The following is an 18,120-nucleotide window of genomic DNA, read 5'->3' as shown; positions in this document are numbered from 1 at the left end:
ACTCCATGAATCCTTATGAGTGTGAATTGATTCAGATCTGGACCTCGAAGCAACAATATCACTATAAAAACGAAGAAATTTCAATCTAAAACAGAATTCATGATAGCGACAACAAACTAAAAACCTTTTTCTTGTAACCACAAATTGATGAACAGGTGGTTGTCGAGCTGCTTGTAGTTGTAGTGGCCGATTGGAAGAATCCATCCCAATCACGAACACTATCCATCAAAAAGATCTTCTAGTTTAAAGAGGAGAGATTTAGGGTTGTAGTTAGTGACTGCGAGAGGGATTTAGGGTTTCCTTCGGTTACCCCCTTCACATCTTCGAAAATCTTCATATGGTGGAGGATAGAGACGAGAGAAAATCTAGGGGATGAGGAGAGAAGAGAAAGTGGAGGCGTCGATTAGGGGTCGCTGAACTGGTAGCTTCGATTGACGAGGATATCTCCTTCATTATGGCACGGTTGATGAGTCGTAAATGTTAGAATGGAATTGGGTTTCGAAGCTCTGGAAGAAACCGTAACAAGTGAAGAAGCTTAAACTCTATTCTACAAAGCGGTTTCAAAGTTCCAAGAAGTGGAGGCTTCAAAGTTCCAAGAAGATGCGCTGCTGCAATGGTTGATTTTAACCTAGATACAGTAAGAAAGTAGAACACGTCAAAGGAGTAGGGGTCGATTTTTTTTCATCTAGGCTTCCGGTGTATAAAATAGCGATTTGCTAGCAAATTAAACACAAAATAGGTTCATTAGAAGCGATCTGAAAGAGATGAGACGAGGTCAGAGGTGATTTGAGGTAGATTCGGTAGTGGTGGAGGCGGATTAGGGTTTACAGAGAAAAGCAGAAGGAGAGAGTGAAGGTTGTCGGTTGGTGCCTTGATCGACGTCGATAATTAGGGCAAGAGGGAAAGGAAGAAAAAGGGAGGCGGGCTTTTTAATTTTTTTGGATATCACCCCCCCCCCCCCCCAGCTATTAAGAGTGCGCGTTTCCATTAAAATTTATAAAGCGACGTCTTCAGACGACACACAGTTTATCATAGGCACCCTCCGTGTTTTTTTTTACACTAATTTAGGGGCACGCAAAAATGCGCGTCCAAAATCCTTAAAATTTTTAGAGAGATGACGCTATTTTTAGGTCACACACTTTTGCGTATTGTAAATCGATGCGTATCATAAATTGCGCGTCGTAAAAGGTTGTTTTTCTAGTAGTGGAATGACCAATCATCTATGGTAATAGCTAAAGTAGCTAACTCTAATAAGCTCTTTCAATCAGAAAATAAGAAGTTAAAGATAGCGTTGGTTTGTAGTTGGGTGTTGTTCTTGGCAGTTCTTGTTTACAAGTTGTAAGCTTTTTAATATTGTTTTTATGGTTTTGAAGTTGTTAGGTCAATAAATTGTTGTATTTGTACTTATGTTTAGAACAGTGTACTTGTAACATTAAAACAAATGTTGTAGTCGTTCTTATGTTGTAAGTATTGATAAGTTATTAGTAGGTCATTAATTTGTTGTAATTGTCGTAACGTTAAAACTAAAAATAAACTAATAATCAAATCCAACATTAATTTAGATATACAAATATATAATCTAACTACATAGGACCAAGACTCGACCCCCAATAAATTTTTGTCATCCGTTGACGAAACTCTAAAGCTGCGTTCTTTGGGTCAATAAGAACACGTGTTGGTTGACCTGAAACGAATTGCTCCATAAACATACAAACAAAAACACCGCAATCTCCCAAATGACTACTTTGTTGGGGAACATTTTCTTCATAAATGAATTGCATATTCAGTGGAATCCTTGGGATGTTCCTCCGGGCCCAATAGTTAATCTTGTCCAAATAATTTGCCACCCGACATTCAAATTTGGTAAAGATTCCTTCAGATTTGAATTTTTCATAAGCCCTTCTACCAAGACTGTCATAAATATGCACTTCCATTGACGCTAATCGTAGTTCCCCAAATAGCTAATGATTAGGGGATGAATGAATCGACAATAGGACCTGTATAAGGATCAGAAAATAAAATTATGTTTCTTTACATCACAATACAAAAACATAACAAAAATAACGATAATATTTTCAATATAAAATATTAAGTTTACCGTATTGACATCCCACCAAACAACCATGAAGTTGGGGTATGTAGCAATACCAGCCATAAACGCCCTCCAATCCTGCCCTTGTTCCAAAGCATGAGAAACAAAAAAATTTGGAGGCATTATTGTATGTCGGTCGCCCTCAAATCGTCTCTCCATCAATAGTCTGTACCAAATGGTTATATGCTGCACAAAATCATGATACTTTTGTTATTGACTAAAAAACAATTTACTTTTAAAATAATAAATTAACAATTAATTTACCGATGACTCCAACCATCTGTCGTGTGTATGCCCAAACAATGAGCTCCAAAAATCTCTATCTAACATGAAATTAAACAAACGATGTTGGACATCATATGAATGAAATAAATAATTTTGGATGACAACCTCACCGCCTGCTACGTAAGGTTGTAGGCGCAATATGGAGAATTCGTGAGCAACACCAAAAGCTGGAGGAGGAACGGGGCTTGTTGATTTGATATCAACCTTCTTTTTTGCTTCGGTGTCGTGTGCAACTAAAAACAATATTCAAATGTTTAAATCTCTATCTTTCAGATAATTCACATAAACATAAAATTATGAGTTTATAAATAAAACGAATACCTCAGTGTAAGGAGGGCACAAATATTGTGATGGTTTTCGAGTTCTCGGTTTATCGGTTGTAACTTCTTTGCCATCAACACCATACTCATCAAAATAATCTACAATTCCCGTAATTATTACTTCATCCTCGTCCGGCACCTAATTTAATAAGCAATAATCTCTAATTAAAAAAATGTTTCAATCTACTAAAAACAAAATATAAATTAATGTAAGTATAAGAACCTCTTTAGCTTCATTATAATCATTTACATCAAATACATCATCATCAAATTTGTTCCCCGCATTGTCATTCCTCTCTTCCAACTCCTACATTAAAAATAAAACTTTATACTTAATAACGAAAGACACATAATTTAATAAGCAATAATCTCTAATTAAAAAAATGTTTCAATCTACTAAAAAAAATATAAATTAATGTAAGTATAAGAACCTCTTTAACTTCACTATAATCATTTACATCAAACACATCATCATCAAATTTGTTCCCCGCATTGTCATTCCTTTCCTCCAACACCTATATTAAAAATAAAACTTTATACTTAATAACGAAAGACACATTAAAAAGTAATTATTAAAATCGTAAAGGTAATATCTATAACAACCTTGTCGTCTTCAATATCACCAAAAATATTTTCAGTTGTATTGTTTTTATTCATCACTTCATCTTGTACAACCTATATTTTCAAATATAAAATATGAACACAGGTATTCATATATGTTAATAAAATTAAAAGAATAGTGTAGCGTGTAACTAACACGTTCATCATATTTTCCTTGGAATACTACAGGCTCCTCAAAACTTATGTCCTTCCAAAAATCTTCATTATTGACTTCTTCAACAAAAACCTCTGTAGGTTGTCGGTTCATAAACACATGCTGCTCCGGTGCATGTAGCCGTTTCAACACCTCGTCTAGGTTGTGTTTTCCACTGCCCCTACCTCTACCATGAGAGCGACCACTGGACGACATACTAGACGAAGATTCGTCTTGTCTCCTAAAATGGTCCCGTACTGGGGATGAAACTGGTTTCCGTTCACCATATACATACTCTTGAAATGACATGTAATAACAAGATGTCATCTCACCATCACTCGGTAACATGTTTTGTCTTGCTGGTTGCCCCTCCTAAAAAATTAAACATATTAAAAATGCATATAAAAGTAAAATAATCAAGCTTATTAATAATAAACGAAAAAATTATAAACCTGTATCTTTGAAAAAATCTTGTTCACGTCAACCATTTCAATTTTTTTGTTCCACCCCATCGTTTCATCCGAGGCATGTCTTGTTTTTTTTCTCGCTACAAATCCACATGCACGAACAGCCGGAAACATCTCATATATCCATATCTACAATTTTTTTACAATTACAGTAATAAAAGTTAAAATTAAAATAAAAAACATAACAATAAAACAATTTAAATATAAGAAAGTTTTTATATCCTTATTGGAGCCGTAAATCCTGAGACGGAGTACTTTAAAGTTTGACGACGCTCTGGAAGTGATAAATAATAATTTATTTTGTTCCATGTATCCTCAATGTCAACATAAGTAAAATCTCAAAGATAGCTACCCCAAGCGAAACTAACAAAACAAAAAAACAATATTGGTTTTAATATAAATTATAACTTTAATAAAATAAAACTTTTAACGTAAACAAAATATACCTGTTCCAGAGATCCAAATTCTCAGCCAAAAAAATCAATCTTATGGCACCCAATCATTAATTTCTTTTCCCAAAAAACCTTCACACAAAATGTATATCAAACATACTCTAACTGCATCAACGTCGTCAACTTCTAAGAATGTTCGATTTAAAATTAAACGTTTCAGGTCGTTGATTTTCACCGAACGATTGGTATGGTCCGGAAATAGCCGCTCACACAATAAACATCTTCTTTTACTAGTTACTAATTTTTCTGACACTTTTTTCGCGATGTTTTTTTTGGATACTCCCCAAAATTGAAGCCGGTTATCAAACAAAACTCTTCCGGCCCATAAACCATTTCCGTATTGCCTACTCTAAAATATAACCGTTTTATTCAATCCGGAGATAAAACAGGGTCCGGCCGGATCTGATGAAGGAACATTTTATGGAACAACAATCCGTCCCCTTGTAAACGAGGGACATCCATCAAATAACCAAATACGGTATCTCTAAAAATGGCATGTCTGACACCATCTAAAACTTCAAATACTTCCCATATATTACCGTCCGAGCCTTTTAAATTTACAATTGCTTTCATATTGAAAAAACTAAAATCATGCTGCAAAAAAAACACAAAAACAAATTAGAGAACTAAAAAATATTTTGTTTTTAAAATATATGATTATTAATTGCAATAAGTACATAAACAATAATAATTTTAGTAATGCAAATACAAATTCTTAATTAATAATTTATATATTTACGATAAAAAACAATAACATACACATATATAAACAATTTTCCAAGTTATACAACAGATATATTTACGATAAAAAAAACAATATCATACACAAATATATAAACATTTTGTTAAACAAATTTTCAACTTAAACGACAAATATATAAACATTTTTATCTTTCTAAGTATATAAACTAACATTTTATAACCATATAAACAAACAATTTTTCAAATAAAACGACAACCAAATTAACAATTTTGCAAGTTATACGACAAATATATACAAATTTTCAACTTATACAACAAATACAAACAATTTCTAACAATACTATAAAAAAAATTATACTTCAAAAACAAATATATTTGTATACAAATGTTATACTTATACGACAAATATATATACACACGACTATTTTGCACATACTGTAATTTAACTATTTTTCACTTTATATAAACAATTATACGATAAGAATATACAATTTTTCAAGTTATATAACAACTAAACAAACAACAAAAATAACAAACTGTAAACATTATTCTAACAATTTATTTAACTAATAACTTAAAAAAATGAGCATATTCTAACCATTTTATTAAATGTAAAACCACCCGATGCACACTCTATGCAGTCTCTACTTGTACATTCAAACAACCACTAACAAAATAGCATTTAAAGTTCAAGTATACTAAAGAAATATTAAAACTATCAAACACAACAAAATTACTCTTTCACAAACATTATAATTTCTATTTTTTTTACACTAAATAATACAATAAATAATAAAATAATAAAGAGTTAAAACATTAAAAGAGTTAAAATCTAACCATATTTGCGGGATTGCTGACATAATCCTCCATTTTCTTCAAAAAATAGCCAAAATCGCGAAAATAGCCCCGAGATAGAGAGAGTTTTTGTGTAGAGAAGAGTGAAGAATGGAGAAAAAAACGTTTATATAGGGAAAATGAGGGAATTTCGCAGATGCTTTGCTAATTTCGCAGATGGAAAGCCCATTTCGCAGATGAGACTATTCCATCTGCGAAATTCGTGGTTATTTTTGCAACTTCGGTTTTTTTTGGCTATTTTTGTAATGTAATTAGTGTAAATGGCTATTTTTGTCATTTTCTCATTTAGAAGAGGTTAAAATGGTAATATCTCATGGGTGCTCAACAATTGTAGAAAAAAATGTTGCAATCAACACTTGTTGATGGTTTAAAGGAATTTACAATTTAAGACAAGACAATATATGTTATGTATTAGTGTATTTTTTTTCATTTGGTAAAAAGTTTAGTAATTTCTTTTTTAGTTTAATATTTATTTTTACATGAAAAGTTGTATTCGGTTCAACTGGTAAACCGAACAGAATAAATCGGACCTTATTTATTTTGGTTATGATTAATTTTATGGTTTAAAAACACGGATAAAACCAAACCAACTAAACTAAAAACCGAAAAAACGACAGAATACCCCTATATACATATATGGTAATAGTAAAAGAAAACCATTACTGAACATCAAATCATTATATTATACAATTTATACGATTAATAGTACATATAATTATTATGAATGATCAAAAATATAAAATTTGTGATTACTTTACAAAAATAATATTGCATTTAACTAGTATCATTCAACTATCAATTGATGTGGATCACATATTAAAATAAAATCTTGTAACCATTCAATTGAACAATATCTTTTTAAACCAACTATATTAAAAATTAGAAAAATTAACATTCTAGAAACAATTTTGTCATGTTGATATGCTCACGTATCATAATACAATTTAATTTATAGCTTCAAGATATCATTATATATATATATATATATATATATATATATATATATATATATATATATATATATATATATATATATATATATATTAGATTTTGATCAAATCCCGCCAAATAGAATGTTTATTTATGAGTTATTACATTCCACTAAATCCAATGATATTACAAAAGACAATGCATTAGTCTCTCATAGCAACTAGACAAAATTTGAATACCATACTAAGATATTTGAAACATTGGGGAATAAAAATTTGAATATGAGGCTCAAATATAATTGAAAGTCAAAATAGTAATTGTATAAAATTGTTTAATATTTAGGTTGTGTTTGACGTGCTAACTTATTTTTCGATATTTTTTAGTTATAATGTTTGACAAGACAATAACTTATAAGCTATCTTTTTAAAAAGGTATTTAAACTAGTTTTTTAGAAGTTTTTTTTTTAACTTTTTTAAAATATACCCTTAATTAATTATAAAATAAAATATTTTTTAAATGATCTTTTATATTATTTGATATATTTCAACTAACTTATCAACTATTTTTCCCAACCATCGTTTTTTATCAGCTGAATTTTCAATTATCAAATACATTTTTATATAACAACTACCAATTAGTTTTTCAGCTAACACCAACATAGCCTTAGACTTCTACATCTTAAAAATATAATAATTACAATAAAAATGAGACAAGTAGAACACTTTAGGGGGTGTTTGGAAGTGCTTTTTGAACTAGAAAAATGTTTTTAGATAAAAGTGTTTATTTGCTTAGTGGTAAAATGAGTTTTTTAAAAAGTGTTTGGATAAGCTTTTATAGTAAAAAAAGTCAATAAATCAATAAGTCAAAAAGTGTTTGGCTTAAAAAGTGCTTTTTGAAGTTATTTTGGTTGAAAAACCATAAGTAGTTTCAAAAAACTACGTTTTATATGTTTATTAAAAAGTGTTTATTGAAGCTTATGGAAAAACTATTTTGAAAAGTACTTTTGAGTTTGCCAAACATTTTTTTAACTTATTAGTTTTTCAAAAAGCCAAATAAACAAATAAGCACTTTTCAAACACAATCGCAAACACCCCCTTAGAGACAAAACCTACAGATTGTACAAACCAGATCGACAATTTGTATAACTTACTCTTGAAAAAAATATTGAAACCATGTATACCTAAAAATTGAAGCTTACATGATTCAAAATTGAAGGCCTATATACCTTAAAATTTAATTAATTTTTAAAGCCTATATACCTTAAAATTTTGTATAACTTACTCTCGACAAAAAAAATATTGAAGGCCTATGTACCTTAAAAATATAATTAATTTTCTTTTATTGAAGGCCTATATACCTCAAATTTAAAGTTTACACGATTCGAATACAAATCAAATTTGGTTTAAAATATATCATATCAAATGATCACCGTTATATTGCCTTAGTTATTTTATTATCTAAAAAAATAATTTTAAAAATAAGTTAATTTATCAGTTTCATTTTCTCAACTCAAAATTCATCATCAAATATACAGGGGTAACTTTTCGGAAGTCCAACAATATGAAATGGTCCTGGTTAATTGGGAAATTATAGAAACTCAGGAAGGAAAAAAAAAAAAAAAAAAAAAACTCATGCTATGCGATGGGGTCAGTTTTTTTTTTTACTTCATCCAAACTTCAAAATAGTTTGTCATACAAAAATCCAGATTCTCACTCAAACTTTTAACAAGCCCAATAAATAAATTTGTAAAATCATTTGAACAATAGAAAAAACTAAAACCCCAATTCAAGAAGAAAGTTACTTGGCAACAGTCTCTTTCAATTTTTATTCATCAACAAAATGTAAGGTGATAATACATAAAGATGTGCAAAAACTTTTGATATAAAATTTGAATCCCATATAAATGATTACTCCTTATTTGTTAGAGAATTTCAAAATACTTTTGTTGTGCTTCTTGTCTATGTGGATGATATTATTTTAACCGGTAATAATGAAGCTGAATTAAATAATGTTAAAAATTTCCATAAATCTCAGTTCTTAATCAAAGACTTAGGTGATTTGAAATACTTCTTAGGTATTCAAGTGTTAAGAACTGAGAATGACATTTGTCTTAATCAAAGAAAATATTGCATGGAATTACTTCATGAATTTGGAATGCTTGTTTGTAAACCAGTTAAAACTCCACTTGAACCTAATTTGGTCATTAAAAGAGAGTATGATTTGGAAAAGTCTGATTATCTCTAAATATTATTAAAAGAGAACCCTTAATTCACCAATGAAGCAATCAATGCCCTTGATTGTATTTCAATAATATGATTTTCACCATTAGATCGAATTGATGACATCATCTTCTCAAAATAGAATTCAAACATTTAATTGTAGAATCTTTAAATTTACCAATTACATTTCAAACACAATTACATTAAATTATAGAATCTTTAATTATAGAATCTATTCATATTTAATTATAGAATCTATTCATACTTTCGAAAATATATTTCACAATTCAGGCATAATTACATTTAATTATAAAATCTTTAAAATCAGCAATTATGTTATCAATTAAAGCATATCATTCTATTTATATATGAGACATCGGTTTCTTCATAAATCAGGACAAAAACATGAATAACCGCTCTCATCTTTCTCCTTTATTTTTTTCTCTTAAACTAGAATTTCCTAATCTTCTTCTTCCTTATGTCAATGGTTGTGCTTTAATTGATGCTTTGCGTGTTCATAACAGAATGTAGCACCATAAGGTGGTTCCTTTTTCTCATGTATTCTTAGAATTTGTGTATTGTTTCTTCCTTGCATCTCCAATTATCACACCTCTGTTTTGGCTTCACACAAATCTCTACAAACTGAAGCAAGCATCTCCTTCAAGACATCTTTTGACGATCTATGTCATCATTAACCCTAATTTATATTGTTGATAATTTAATTTTATTTTTTATAGTTTTTGGCTTCAAAATTTAAACCTGATTAGTTTTTTCTTTTTAAAAAAACTCATTAAATAAGCATATCAATAATTATGTTATCTTTAATATATATTAAAACAAAAATCTTATGATATCATCTGAAACAATCTGGGTCATTGATTGCATTTCAATCTTATGTTTTCTACCCTTAGATCAAATTGGTGACATCATCTTTCCCAAATGGAATGTATTAAATTCTAATAAAAGTTTTCCAATTGTCAAACAAAATTAACTTAAATCCATTAAAATAGAATGTATTTAATTTTAATAAAATTTCCCCTATTTTAAAAGATAGTATATCTGCATTTAATAAAATTCTAAAGTAACAAATCAGTATAATTTTTCCCCAATTTTAAAAGATATACTAGCATTTGTTACTTTAGAATTTTATTTTGGCTAAATTTAATGTATTTTAAAAGATAGAATTTTACTGTATTTAATAAAATTCTAAAGTAACAAATCAAAATAAAAAATATTAAATATGGGATGATCATGGATTTAGAATTTCAAACCAAAATAAAATTCTAAAATAACAAATGCTAAATTTAAAAGATAAACACTTGTAATGCAAAATACATATTATACTTCCCGAATAAGTAACCAAAAACTAACATCATCCCCAAATAAATTACATATTAACTAACATCAACAAATTATGATTATAGTGTCTTGATTTTTAATTATACATTATAGAGAGTCGGTTAATATGTAGTCATTATTTTTATATTCATACCGGTTTTGAACTACAAAAACTATATTCAAATAATAAAAATAAAATGTAACATATACGATGGTAATAATGCAAAAATAACCTTCAAATTTGCTTTGATACAAAAAAAAAGTCTAAAACTTATTTCTATAAGCAACAAGAAATAACAATGAACTTTCAAAAAGAAATGAGAAATTGCAACGAACTTTTAAAAACTATTAAGAATGTATAATATAGGATGATAATAATGCTTAAAAACACCGAGTTTGGTCTGATGCGAAAAAAGTAATTTTATATGAAAGTAGGATTGCAGTAATACTAAAAGAACCTATATGTTTTTTATCTGATGCAAAAGTGGTCGAAACATACTTCTAAATTGACAAGAAATAGCAATGAACTTTTAATTCATCTTGAATAACCATTTAATAGCTATATGTGAAAGATATGAATACTCAGCAGTTAAGACCATAGACCTTACTCAAACGTCTGCAAATCTCTTGAAGTAAGCATTCATTTTTCCATTATTTTATCATTGTCATAAAATAAAAATAAAAAAATCATCATTTGTTTAAATTGTTTAATTCGTCTCATAATAAAAAGGAAGTTGTGTGCCAATTACGTATTTTGACATTTTCAATAAGTCATGGGCAATATCTAAATCGAGCAAGCATAAATGATTTTTTATTTCTTTGTTAGAGTTTTTTTATATTTAATATTGTATGTGTGTGTGTGTGGGGGGGGGGGGGGGGGGGAGGGGGGGTTATGTGGTTCATTTTAAATAAACATAAATAAGTTGCTATTTTTTAAAATAGACAATTTTATTTCGCAATATAACCATAAAATAACAATGTATTTTGAAAGTACATTGTCAAACGTTGGATTATACTTGCGTAGACCCGTTTTTACGCATTGTTAATTATATGTAGCTGTTTTCGGCGTCACAAGTAAAAAAGGTTTGAAGGTACTTTGTGGCGATGAAGGTCGTTCAACTAATAAAACAAAAAATGTTGTCTACAAAGAGGTCCTTCAACGACTATATATATATATATATATATATATATATATATATATATATATATATATATATATATATATATATATATACCAAACTCAGTGTATATTATACACATTTCAATAATATCAATAACCCTGATTTTTTTATAATTATTCTGCAATATCTATATACATTTATATTTTATTTATGCGTTCCCCGCGTTTAACGTGGGTCATAATCTAGTTTAGTTAATATAACCGAATATCAAAAACTTATAGGTAAGTTGATTTATCTAACTATAACTCAAACTGATATATCTTATGTTGTTCAGCTGTTGAGTCAATACATGCATAAACAATATAATTCTCATGTTAATATTGCTTTCATATTATTGAGATATTTGAAAAATAGTCCAGGTTTGGGTATACATTTGACTAAGTCTAGTTGTTTTGATTTGGTTGGGTTTGTTGATGAAGACTGGGCAAAATGCTTGTTCAATCGAAGGTCTGTAACAGGATATCTCGTTTACTTGGGAGGATCACTTGTGTCTTGGAAGAGCAAGAAACTGAGTATTGTTTCTCGCTCCTCCACTGAATTTGAATACAGGGCTTTAGGTAGCCTAACTTGTGAATTAATTTGGATTTTAAAAGTACTACATGATTTGGGTATTAAACCTGATTTGCCTGTGGATATTTTTTGTAATAATGAATCGGCAATTAAATTAGCTTGAAATCCAGTTTTTCATGAAAAAACAAAACATTTTGAAATTGACCTTCATTTTGTCAGGGAAAAAAATTGAAAATGGAGTTTTAAAAGTAAATAAAATTGTGTCTTCAAATCAAAATGCAGATATACTAACTAAGTCTCTTGGAAGTTTCAACATGAGTTTATTTTGAGTCGTCATAATATGATTGATATTTTTAAAAAAATTGATTAAATCTATTTTCTCAAATTAATGTTTAGTTTGAGGGGGCATGCTAAAAAGAGTATTAATAAAAGTTCCAAACTGAAACATTAATTTATTAATTATAGGGTTGAAATTGTATTATTGGTATATTTGTGGGGGTGTGTCTTGTAAACTGTATGCAGGAAATGGTTGAACACGCGGGTTGCTGGGTCATACCCGATGGTCAAACGTTTCAGAGTGTATCTTGTGTTAGCTAGATTCATTTAGAAGAATGAAGATATTTTTTCGATCATTCTTTTCCTTCACTATTTACTCTCACTTTCAGTTTAGGGTTTCAATCTTAGGGTTTGTTCATACATCGTCTTTGTACTTGTGTTATGATATGAGTGTGAGTGATTTCATGTAGTGAGTTTTGAAATTCTCTAACAAATAAGGAGTAATCATTTATGCTTTGTTTAAAACCAAAACTAGAAAGAGAAGAACAGAACTTCTAATTCCACTTCCTAGGAGCCTGTTTGAGACCATAAAGAGATTTTAATAACCTACAAACTCTGATATCATCTTTTGAATGATATCCTTCAGGTTGACACATATATACACATTCAGACAAATTTCCATATAAAAAGGCATTATTAATATCCAGCTGAAAAAGAGGCCACAAATTATAGAAAGCTAATGAAATAACCACACAAACTGTTACTATTTTGGCTACAGGAGAAAAAGTATCCTCATAATCTATACCTTCCCTTTGATTATAGCCTTTAGCTACAAGCCTGGCTTTATACCTTTCTATATCACCATTGGATTTATATTTTATTTTATAAATCCAACGACATCTTACTGCTTTTCTTCCTTTTGGAAGGTTAGTAATTTCCCAAGTATTGTTTCTATAGAGGGCTTCCATTTCCTCATTCATAGCCTTGATCCAATTTGGATCGGAAGCTGCTTCACTATAATTTTTTGGTTCAACAGTTTTATTAAGACTAGAAATAAAAAAAAAAGTTTCATTATTAAGAGCTGAATAGTTTATAGTTCTTTCAATTCCATATTTATGTTTACCCTCTACAACATAATCACTAAGTCTAACTGGCATGTGAACACTTTGTGCAGATCTAGTGACCCTAGTTGACAAACTATCAGATGGATTAGAATTTGTTGAATTATTTTCCTCAGTCAATGTAGAAGAACTTGGAAACATCTCATCAGAAGGAGGCACATATGCCTCACCAGTCCGGTTGCTGACGTTAGGGGGACAAGTCTCATCCAGGTCATGGTCTGCAGTAGCACCATCCATCTGATGGTTACTTCTCAAGTTATCTACCCTAGTTTATCTACAATAAAACTAGAATCTAATGACTCATCATAGGAAAACAAATCATTTGAACTCACAGGGACAACTGTTTTATCAGTCAAAGATGAAGTTTTAAGCTTGAAAGGAAACACAAATTCATAAAATTTCACATCACTGGAAACAAAAACAAAATTGGAATCAAGACTAAGAACTTTATAACCCTTTTTATCAGAAGAGTAACCAAGAAAAATACATTTATCAGCTCTTTTAGAAAATTTTATCAGAATTATTTAATTTAATGGCAAAACACAAACATCCAAACACTCTAAGTTTATCAAAAACAGGTGCACTTTTATAAACAAGTTCATAGGGAGAACAACCATTTAAGACAAAAGTAGGTGTTCTATTAATCAAAAAAACTGCAGTTAAAATAGCATCTCCCCAGTAATGAATGGGTAAACCAGATTGAATAATTAAAGACCTAGCATCATTTAAAATATGTCTGTGTTTTCTCTCCACAACTCCATTCTGTTGTGGAGTATGAACACAAGATGTCTGATGTAAAATTCCTTTTGACTCAATTAACTATCTCATTTTATTGTTTAAAAATTCAGTACCATTATCAGATCTAACAACCTTGATTTTAACACAAAAATGATTGAGGAAAATATTAAAGAAAATAAGAACACAATCATAAACTTCATCTTTAGACCTTAAGAGATAAACCCAAGTTGCCCTAGTAAAGTCGTCCACAATAGTCAAAAAATATCTAAATTCGTATGTAGTTGTCACTCTATAGGGACCCCAGACATCCAAATGAATTAACTCACCAAGTTTAGAACTAGCATGTTGACTAACTGGAAAGGGTTCTCTAGTTTGTTTAGCTTTATGACAAACATCACAAGGTGGAAGAGTTTCATTTCCAATTTTAAGCTTAAGTTTTAATGAACTCAAGGCTTGATCAGATGGATGACCAAGTCTATTGTGCCAAGTTAGTTTAGACACACAACAAGCAGAAGAAGAAATAGAAGAACCAGATAGATTACCTGAAGGTACACTATTAATGTAATAGAGACCTCCAGACTCTCTACCATTCCCCACCATCACCTTTGACTGTAAATCCTGAATTTTGCAATTATGTTCATTAAAAACAACTTCATAATTACTATCTTTGCAAACCTTATGAACATGTAACAAATTAAAATTGAAATCAGGAACAACAAATACATCAAATAGTCTTAAAGAATTAGACATATTCATATTACCGATTTTTTCAATTTTAGCTGAAGTACCATTAGGATGACTAACTAACAGATCTAACTTAGACACATCCACAGTGTCATGAAGTAGTGACTCAGAAGCAATCATATGTTGATTAGCTCCTGATTCAACTATCCATTTTTTGCAATTAACAGAAGCATTAAATGCTTTAAACAAACAAGTACCTGCCATATTTTCACTAATAGAGGCTTCTTCATGTACTTGCTTATCATCAATAAGTTGTAAAAGTTTGAAATATTGATCCTTAGTAAGTTGATGAAACTCAGAATCTCCAAAAGAATCAGAAAAATTATTAGCACTAACACTTCCAGAAGAAGTGGTAGTTGAATTTGTGGAAAAGTTTTTAAAAAAATTATTATGATTATTATTTTCATTTCTTGACTTAAAATCCATAGGATATCCAATTATTTTGTAACACTTTTCTATTGTGTGACCTTTAATACCATAATTCTTACATTGAACAATTTGAGCTTTATTTCTATTTATATTTTGTTTATTATTAAACCTGCTATTAAAAGCAGACGATTGGGATTTAGTCACAGACTGAGATGTCTGAAAAGAAGACAAAGAACCATTTCTTTGAAGTGATTCTTCTCTTGACACAATAGAAAAGGCAGTTTTCACATTAGGTAAAGGATGATCCATTAATAAAATGTTACTTTTGACTTGATTGTATGAGTCATCAAGTCCAGACAACAACTGCATAAGTTTCATGAGATTAGAGTGATCATTCAGTTTAATAGAAGCATCACATGTACATTCAGTTAAACTAGTAAGACCATCAAACTCTTTCCATAATGAATCAAGCTTATTGAAGTAATCTGAAAGAGAAATACCATTTTGTTTAAGAGAATTAATATGTTGGTGAATATCAAAAACAACAAATCCATCAGACTTATTGTAGGTTTCAAAAAGATTTTCCCAAATATCCTCTGCTACTTCAGAATAAGCTTGACTCTGATAAATGGAGTCAGAAATAGAAGATAACATCCAAGAACAAACAACAACATTAGCCCTATCCCATTTAGTTTTCTTTCACTCATCAACACTACTCTTTTTAAAGGAATCATCGAAAAAACCTAATTTATTTCTTGCCTTAAGGGCCCTAGAAATGGAACTTCTCCATAATCTAAAGTTTTCATTACTGGTTGTTGTAATAATAGAAGTAACTGCATTATCAGAAGGGTGAATATAGAGAGGATCATCAAAATTAATTTGATCATCATTCCCACTTCCACCAGGTGGATCAGTAGAACCACCAGCCATAGAAGCAAATCAAAAAACAGGATCAACAAGAAAACAATCAAGAAAACTTGCCCCTGTACTGATCTTGTGTCCAGATGGTCACCACGTATGTTGGGGCCCAAGACAATCAGTACAAAGGAAACACAAAAAGTTTCACAAAAAAAACAGTGTACACAGACCAGTAAGACTTTCAAACATATAAACAACAAAGTGGAAAGAAACAGAGTACACAGAATACACACAAGAAAAATAAATGAAACCAACAAGAACAATAACTGATTTACTCAAGACACCAGGATCTCCCAGAACAGATATATAAGGAAAATAGAGAGAAAGGAATAAGAAACCCCTCACAGTGCTTTGAGACAAAGTAAGACGGAATCGACTCTCCTTGTCCGTTCCCAACTAGGGTTTATCGGTGATGAAATCCGCCCCCTAGTGAGTTATTTCAGACAGGAGATTAATCGATTAGGTTTTTCAATTCGGAGAGACTGTCAATCGAAGGGGCTGTAGCGCAGACAACGAAATAGCCACAAACCAGCACAGCAAACCTGCAAGATTACAAACAATATCGCAGTACCAGGATCCAAAAAAAATAGAAATACGATTTCAATTTGATTCACAGATAAACCCTAAATCAAATTGAACACCAAGAATAACACAGTTAATGAAGTAAACGATTGGAGTCCAGAAGAACCCAAACCTTTAGACTAATCAAACAAATTTGATAATCAAATAAAAAACGAATCAAAGAAGAAGATTCAGAAATTACCAGTACGATCGAGATCGAAATGAACAGAACTTGACGATCGTTAAAGAATCAACAAAGGAGCCTAAGCTTTGATACCATGTAAAAAAACGTAATCAACACCATATCTTCCTAACATCATCCTTCCATTTATAATGAAACAAATGGTTTACATCAACAGGTTACAAACCAAAACTCACTACATGAAATCACTCACACTCATATCATAACACAAGTACAAAGACGATGTATGAACAAACCCTAAGATTGAAACCCTAAACTGAAAGTGAGAGTAAACAGTGAAGGAAAAGAATGATCGAAAAAATATCTTGATTCTTCTAAATGAATCCAGCTAACACAAGATATACTTTGAAACGTTTGACCATCGGGTATGACCCAGCAACCCGTGTGACCCAGCAACCCGCATGTTCAACCTTTTCCTGCATATAGTTTACAAGACACACCCTCACAAATATACCAATAATACAATTTCAACCCTATAATTAATAAATTAATGTTTTAGTTTGGAACTTTTATTAATACTCTTTTTAACAGAAGAGTTACATTGTATAAGTAATTCGTTGGTTACTTGAAAGTTGAACAACCTGAAAGAAAAAGGAAAAATCCATCAAGATTTAGTAGATTATTATATAACAATTCAACACTTAAATGCAAGAAGTAGCAATGTACTTTTATTGATCGCGTTATTGAAGAATCCAACCTTCACTTTTCCTTATTACAACATTATATTTTGGAAATACAGTACTATTTCTTGTATTTAGTCCAAAAAATTGAAATAGTATTTTGGAAAACTAGAATGTTTTAATAAGAAAAGATAATGAAAATGGCAGGTTATAATAAAAAAATGAAACTATAAAAAATGAGATGCAAAGTCAGTTAAGATGCTTAAACTTGGGGGTAATTAGGTAATTTTATATTTATCTAAATCATCATTACCTGGGTCATGCCTTTTGATAAACCATTGCCAACTTTAACTTCTTTGACAACATTTGAGAACGCTTTCGTAAATTTGTCGGTGAAATTTGGTTGCCAGCTGACTTTATAGTAGAAGAAAGTCTAAATTGACCATAATACCCTTGTTTCAAAATT

General features: G+C 30.1%; 2 protein-coding genes across 6 annotated transcripts; both read right to left on the bottom strand.

Moving 5' to 3' along the window:
* Positions 1-1,506: 1,506 nt before the first annotated feature.
* On the bottom strand, positions 1,507-17,332 carry LOC145059211 (uncharacterized). Of its 5 annotated transcripts, none has more exons than XM_079007063.1 (13): positions 16,617-17,332; positions 4,365-4,964; positions 4,174-4,281; positions 3,904-4,047; positions 3,455-3,823; positions 3,301-3,372; positions 3,129-3,212; positions 2,921-3,004; positions 2,699-2,836; positions 2,483-2,610; positions 2,357-2,415; positions 2,099-2,278; positions 1,507-1,997 (listed from the first exon to the last, which is right to left on the bottom strand). In XM_079007063.1, the coding sequence occupies exons 3-10, from the start codon at positions 4,225-4,227 to the stop codon at positions 2,494-2,496; spliced, it is 1,062 nt and encodes a 353-aa protein (XP_078863189.1). In that variant the 5' UTR covers positions 4,228-4,281; positions 4,365-4,964; positions 16,617-17,332; the 3' UTR covers positions 1,507-1,997; positions 2,099-2,278; positions 2,357-2,415; positions 2,483-2,493. The 5 variants fall into 5 exon arrangements, with proteins under 5 accessions (XP_078863189.1, XP_078863190.1, XP_078863191.1 ...); XM_079007064.1 differs by lacking the exon at positions 16,617-17,332 and adding an exon at positions 5,910-6,536 and having other exon boundaries at positions 2,357-2,411; XM_079007065.1 differs by lacking the exon at positions 16,617-17,332 and adding an exon at positions 5,910-6,536 and having other exon boundaries at positions 2,357-2,411; positions 2,488-2,610.
* On the bottom strand, positions 13,763-16,283 carry LOC145059928 (uncharacterized). The gene is made up of 4 exons (XM_079007688.1): positions 16,113-16,283; positions 14,916-15,974; positions 14,595-14,858; positions 13,763-13,957 (listed from the first exon to the last, which is right to left on the bottom strand). The coding sequence occupies exons 1-4, from the start codon at positions 16,281-16,283 to the stop codon at positions 13,763-13,765; spliced, it is 1,689 nt and encodes a 562-aa protein (XP_078863814.1).
* Positions 17,333-18,120: the final 788 nt, after the last annotated feature.

Source organism: Lactuca serriola, chromosome 6 (genome assembly GCF_051521515.1).
Source record: "Lactuca serriola cultivar US96UC23 chromosome 6, Lser_US96UC23_V15, whole genome shotgun sequence".
Lineage (NCBI taxonomy): Eukaryota > Viridiplantae > Streptophyta > Magnoliopsida > Asterales > Asteraceae > Lactuca > Lactuca serriola.
The sequence above is the reverse complement of the archived record's forward strand: the minus strand, read 5'-3'. Positions and strand labels throughout refer to the sequence as shown.

Coding starts and splice junctions, on each gene's coding strand:
- LOC145059211 (XM_079007063.1), bottom strand. CDS start 4,227: ATGGAACAAAATAAATTATTATTTATCACTTCCAGAGCGTCGTCAAAC. Junction 3,213..3,300: donor GTGATATTGAAGACGACAAG/GTTGTTATAGAT, acceptor TTTTTAATATAG/GTGTTGGAGGAAAGGAATGA. Junction 2,837..2,920: donor ATTATAATGAAGCTAAAGAG/GTTCTTATACTT, acceptor TTATTAAATTAG/GTGCCGGACGAGGATGAAGT.
- LOC145059928 (XM_079007688.1), bottom strand. CDS start 16,283: ATGGCTGGTGGTTCTACTGATCCACCTGGTGGAAGTGGGAATGATGAT. Junction 15,975..16,112: donor CCATTTCTAGGGCCCTTAAG/GCAAGAAATAAA, acceptor TCCATTTATCAG/AGTCAAGCTTATTCTGAAGT. Junction 14,859..14,915: donor ATTTGTTACATGTTCATAAG/GTTTGCAAAGAT, acceptor TGCAAAATTCAG/GATTTACAGTCAAAGGTGAT.